Source organism: Solea solea, chromosome 4, assembly GCF_958295425.1.
Source record: "Solea solea chromosome 4, fSolSol10.1, whole genome shotgun sequence".
Taxonomy (NCBI): domain Eukaryota; kingdom Metazoa; phylum Chordata; class Actinopteri; order Pleuronectiformes; family Soleidae; genus Solea; species Solea solea.
In genome coordinates this window covers 11,458,508-11,464,507 of record NC_081137.1, presented here as the reverse complement: position 1 = coordinate 11,464,507, position 6,000 = coordinate 11,458,508, and the positions used below count along the sequence as shown (strand labels likewise).

Genomic DNA, 6,000 nt, shown 5'->3' with positions numbered 1-6,000 from the left:
AAAAAATAAGCATTTTTATATTAAACGTGAAGGGTGGTGACACTGAATTGAAAAATAACAAAAAAACAACAGCAGACATTACATTTGCTGTAAACAAGTAAACCACTTGAATGGCTTTGGTTTTTAATACATGGAGCAGATGTGCACTTAATGTGCAAATGTTCCACTGCAAAACACAACCAAATAACTCACGATAAACACTACCTGGATATATTTTGATAGGTAGAAAAATAGACAAACCTTGCATTCATTAAGAACCTTGCATTCAAGAAGATGAAATATAGTTATATTTTCACTATATATGTATATTTATATATCTATATATCTATATATATGTACAGTTATAGGCTTATCCAACGTCTATTAAAGGATGCACTTCCTGTTTTATAGAAGTCGGCTTCGTTATAAAATATATCACAAAATAAGCGTCTCTTCTACTACATCTGTTTCTACAGCGGAAGCTGGGATCAGGGGTGAACGTCCGGGAGTAACCTGGCTGCTCTTCGTCACATCACACCACTCTCTGCTGTTAAAGCGTCCTATGGAGCTGCGTCACCCCATCACGATGTGATTTTTTTTCTTCTTCTTCTTCGTCATCGTCAGTGGAGACGGGGATGTGTGTTTGGCGCCCGGAACTAATTTGAGCCTTTGGACTCCACGCTGTCAGGATTACGTGTCGGTTTATTACCACCGGTGAGTTCCTCGCCTCGCTGTTTATGTCGGATTGAGTTTCCGCGTCTGTTTACGGTTAGTATCGTTCAGTACATGGGCAGCACAGTAGTCAACAACAGTGCACAATACAGTAGTGGACACTACAGTAGTGAGCGGTACAGTAGTGAGCGGTACAGTAGTGAACGGTACAATGGTGAACAGTACAGTAGTGATGAACAGTACAGTAGTGAGCAGTACAGTACTGAACACCGGCCGGTGGCACTGTCGTCACACTGTGTGTAAGCCTCCGCTAAGCTAGCTTACATTTACACTGTCATTTAATCGTCTCAGCTTTACCTGGAGCTAACTCTGACTGCGGTGACAGGTAACGCCGTTATCAACTTGTGTCATTAAATAAATAAATAAATATCATGCTTGTTGGCAGAGGTTTGTGCTTGCTAAGCAGTTTCACTGAGCTGACAGCATAACTCTTTCTGTCATGGTACTCTGGCTCACGTATGCGGTGTGTGCGGCTGCAGTGTTCGGCTTGTTTTTCTGGTCTCGCAAGCAGCTCTTCACAGGTAAGACATAGCACAGAAGGTGTGCCTGCCTGCCCGTGTCACCGAGTAACCGAGAGTCTACCACAGACCCTAACCCTAACCCACCACTGACCGGTGAACAAAAAAAGAAGAAAGAAACAAAAATTAAATGTAGCGCTAGCATGTTTCTCCATTAGAAATGAATTGGACGTCTTAAGCTAGTGCGCTACTAAGTGAGTTTGTAATATTACATGAATTAATATAGTGCTCAGTAGTCAGTATTATGCAAACTACACTTGTTTTAATTGGTATTTCCTGCCACAATTATTGACAAAAATAATTGAGATTTACAATATTGTTGTTAAAAATTTTAAATGCTCTTAACTCTTTAACACACTGGAGTCACTTCACCTTAATTTCCGTTTGTGTTCCGTGTATTCATTAACTTATAGATAGGAAACATTACATTAATTTTGTTACCTTATTTTCAGAAACACAACTTTCAGTTTTATTTCTAAGCTTTCAGAAGAAGCACATGGATACAGTAGAAACCGATAAACCAAACCCCTTTACCTAAACAATTTTACAAAATGTTGTAAAGCTACAACAAGCTTTACAAAGCTTTTACCAGAGGGTTGACAAAATGGGTTAGGACTTAAATGGTTTGAGATTTTTCAGCTTCTTAAATGTGTACATTTTCTGGTTTCTCTGCTACATACAGCAAGTAATCATTTTGCTTTTGGTTTATGGACAAAAACGAACATTTGAGAATGTCATCATCATAAGGTTTGGGAAACCAATCTAAATTTTTATGAACCAAACAATTAATAGATACATTGAGAAAATAATCATTAGTACATGATGTACATGAGCCCTGGGACATTTACAAAAAGGCATACTGTCAGTAAATTTCTAAAATAATAACTAAATACTAAGGATAAATAAAAAAAAGTGCAAAGTGCAGAGATCACTTGTGCACTGATACAAGAGATCACATCTTCTGCAGATAAAGAAGGTGTCTGGTTTCTTCAACTTTTTCATTAGGAGCAAAAGTCAAGCTGCCATTTATCACATTAATTATTGATATGTAGAACCTGCACACGTGTACTGATGCTGATGTGTTGCAATTTTGGTCTCATTATCAATTCACTTTGCTTTATGTAACCAGCTTTTGCAATATGGCAAACAGCGTGGCATTGCGTGGCTGCCAAGTGTAATTCATGTTGCACCGTACCAACTGTTTGGACTGTGTCTGCTCCTTTATAACCTGCCGCCGCTCTTCTTTCTGCTGTCAGTATTCGCAGCCTGTTCGTGTCGCCCGACCATGGCACAACAGGACGGCGCTGCCAACAAAAACCCGACTGTAGACAGGCTGCACTCCCACTTTATTGTGGGATCAGTATCGGAGGAGAACTCAGAAGATGAAAACCAAGGGAAGCTGGAAATGCCACTGGATGGAAAGGAGACACGCTCTGTGTCACCATCGTCCAACAGCTCAGACAGCCCGTATGAAATAGTCTCTGACCAAAATGATGCCTCCGTGCAGAATCTAAGGTTAGAAACCACACCTGATTAATCTGCCTCCCATTGAGTCTGTTGGTGTTTAATATTTTTAGTTTAGTGTAGGCCTGAGCAATTTGGGTAAAATATCTACTCGTGATCTTTCTGACATGTATTAGGAATGTGAGCTTACGTTTGATATAAACTTTAAAGTCAAACCTCAGTTTCATATTTATTGTGTTGTATATTTAAAACAAGGTGCAGCATGAAATACCACCCACATAACAAATGATATACTATGCAAGTTAGCATCAAATGCAGAACAATAAAAGAAAAACAATAATTAAATTGCAGCCTTTGTGATTCCCTAATTTTAAGAAATACAATTAATTCTTGAGGTTTTATTGTTTGCAATTCATTTCGAAACCTTGTAAACCTGGCTTATTTTTGATGACATTATTGCCTTAAGCCTTGGATTACATATTATTCTCTTTGGCTATTAAATATACTAAAGAAAATATGAACACTGGGATCTTGCATATTTAAATGCTACCTTAGTGTAGCTTACTCATGGAGTTCTGTGCCCCTCCTTCACAGGGTAGCCTTTTTTTATACAGTGCATGTGAAAAATGTGGCTTCACTTGCAGCACACTGCTAAAGGGTTACTGTGTCCTGGCCTGGAGAGTGGGCACACATTTCAGGATGATAGTTTGCAAAAGTTGGAAAAAGTTCACTCATGAATGTTCAGTGGAAAGGAACTATTCATTACTGACAGAGCTGCAGTGTTCAGTCTCTCAGCCAGCCACATGGCTTTCACAGGGCTTTCACAGTCTTTTCACTTATAAATTAGAAAATGATTCGTAACTTGCTGCAAAAAATCTCCTACACTTCTCCCTTTGCTTTTTGTACAGTTTTTATGTAGCCGCTTCACTTTGTGTATTCCTTTTTTCCACTCGTGTATGAGAGACAGACAGTTTCAGTTTTGATGGAACTGCATTCTCTAGAAATCCTTTGTCCAGTCCAGTTGTTGTTGGTATTTTCACAAGGACAATGGAGGATGAGGGTTGACAGAAGTTAGACAAGATTGCAGTTTTATAAACTGGAAATACTGTATGGGAGGAGTCTTCCTTCTCCACCTCCATAATTTCCTCTCTGATAGGAGCGTTCAAACTCTTGCAGTTTCACTGCTGGATTGAAATTAGAGCCTCCAGTTTGCATTAGCTTTTCTAGGAACCCCTTTGGTGACGCAATAATGCAGTATCAGGCCACAGACGCCAGCCAGACAAACGAGCCCGAGCACTGGCACACCCACCAGTCTGTAGTCCTTCCCCTGTGCTACACTCTCCCCCATATGGGTTCCTCTGGGACTGTGGCTTGATTTATAAGAGCTGTTGGAAGTCTGTCTGAAGACTAGTGAACAGTTCTGTCCATGGTACATACTATATTTTGGATGCGCTAACCCTTAATGATCTACTGTTATTTCTATGATTGGTTACTTATTTCAATCATAACCTCCCCACACTAAGCCATGACATTTAGATCAGGGACAGTAGCCCAAGCTGCTGCTCCCTGGATAACCTGGTGTCAGTATGAGCTGATAACCCATTTTCAAAGTTCAGCTGTTATTCAAACACTGAAGTTTCCTTCAGGTTTCAGTTTCAAATTCAAATGACAGCATGACACCTTGTTATTATTACAGCTACCTAATCTATCTACTCTATTTTCTCAAAAATAATGACCCAACGATTTTAAGTAAATCATTTTTTGTTTTTCTTCAAATAGACCAAGCATGTCAGGGCTACACCTGGTCAAGCAAGGCAGAGATCGCCGGCGCATCGATCTGCAGAGGGACTTCACAGTGGCTTCACCGGCAGAGTTCGTCACCAGATTCGGTGGCAACAAGGTCATCGAGAAGGTAATTATTTTCTTCTTTGGTGAACTGCCGCCATAAAGGCATGCTAATAATGCTAGTCGTGATGCCAGTTGTTTTAATACTCCACACAAACCAGTGCAGTGAAGAAGTTAAATCAAATTAACTGATTTGTTGCTGCTGGTTATCAGCGCTTGCTCAGCGGTTCTCTCAACCACTGCTGCTTTATTACATTAATCCACAGCTTGTGTTGCCACCATAGGCTAAGCAGTACAAAACCTTTTCATAAAATTACAAATTACAATTTATCTTCATGCTGTTATTGCAGAGAGTTTTATCTACTTTGCTGTACATTGAACTGTCTCACCTTTCCAGGTTCTTATTGCCAACAATGGAATTGCAGCTGTCAAATGCATGCGCTCCATAAGGCGCTGGGCCTACGAGATGTTTCGCAATGAAAGGGCAATTCGCTTTGTTGTCATGGTGACCCCAGAAGATCTGAAAGCCAATGCAGGTGAGCTTAAGCACGATTTGTCTTAACATGTAAAATACCTGTGTGACAACAGTGTTGTACATGTCAGCAAGCCAGTATGTTGTCTCATCATTAGATGTCCCTCATTCTTAGATAGCAATTGCCAATGTGTATGATTTGCATTCTTTTAATTGTCAAGAATATGGATCAATAATCAGACACAAGCTGTGAATTGAGAGGTAGACCTATACGTTTGTCAATACTTCATCGTCATCTTTGAGTGCTCTTTTGCGGGCCTTGTCATGCATGAAAACTCACCAAACATGAGAAAATGCAAAGGTTGTGATCAGGCTGAGAGCTATTCTGTGAATTTTGCAGGAATTATAGTATGTAGCAAGCTTCTGCCTAAACACACCCCACACTCACCTTCCTCTCTGTGTGGGTTACCGTGGCAACCATGGTGGTGGCCAAAAGTATGTTTGCAGGAATAGCATGCAGCAGGCATTCGCCGCGTCTCTATTTTTTGTCACCTTTTTTGTAGGGCCAATCGGTCCATGGTGATAACCTGCATAGCATTGCACCACCCAGTGGCAACAGGAATCACACCTTCAGTAATAAACGTTGTTTTATTTAAATGAAGCTTTCAGGGTGTGGTCTGCACTTGCTTTACACTGATATAACAAATTATTGGTGCCTCCCCGTAGCACCACACAATGACCATTGCTGTCACTCAACACTCTGACATGTGCAGGGAGTGAGAGGGACTTTTCAGTCAGTGCTGCTTGCAGCCTTAGTTTTATTTTTATTATTAGAAATGTCAATATTAGAGACAGACCTTCACTGTTGTTCAGTCACTGGTTAAGCATTTATTTGTGTTATTTGCTTGATCAGATGGAGGAAAAGAAGGATATTGGTTAAATTTATGGGACAAAAACATCTGCATCAATTATCAGCCATCGACTGACCTG

The 6,000-nt window shown here is 40.2% G+C and overlaps 1 protein-coding gene across 7 annotated transcripts in view; it reads left to right on the top strand.

The window, feature by feature from the left end:
• The first annotated feature begins 489 nt into the window (after positions 1–489).
• The window catches only part of acaca (acetyl-CoA carboxylase alpha), a 46,473-nt gene continuing 40,962 nt past the window's right edge, over positions 490–6,000 (top strand). For 6 of the 7 annotated variants that reach the window (XM_058626663.1, XM_058626661.1, XM_058626662.1 and 3 more), the window contains exons 1-4: positions 490–693; positions 2,486–2,744; positions 4,473–4,605; positions 4,936–5,074. In XM_058626663.1, coding sequence (XP_058482646.1) covers positions 2,515–2,744; positions 4,473–4,605; positions 4,936–5,074 — 502 coding nt within the window. In that variant the 5' untranslated portion in view covers positions 490–693; positions 2,486–2,514. The remainder of the gene's footprint in view (positions 694–2,485; positions 2,745–4,472; positions 4,606–4,935; positions 5,075–6,000) is intronic. The other variant, XM_058626664.1, reaches the window with a different exon arrangement.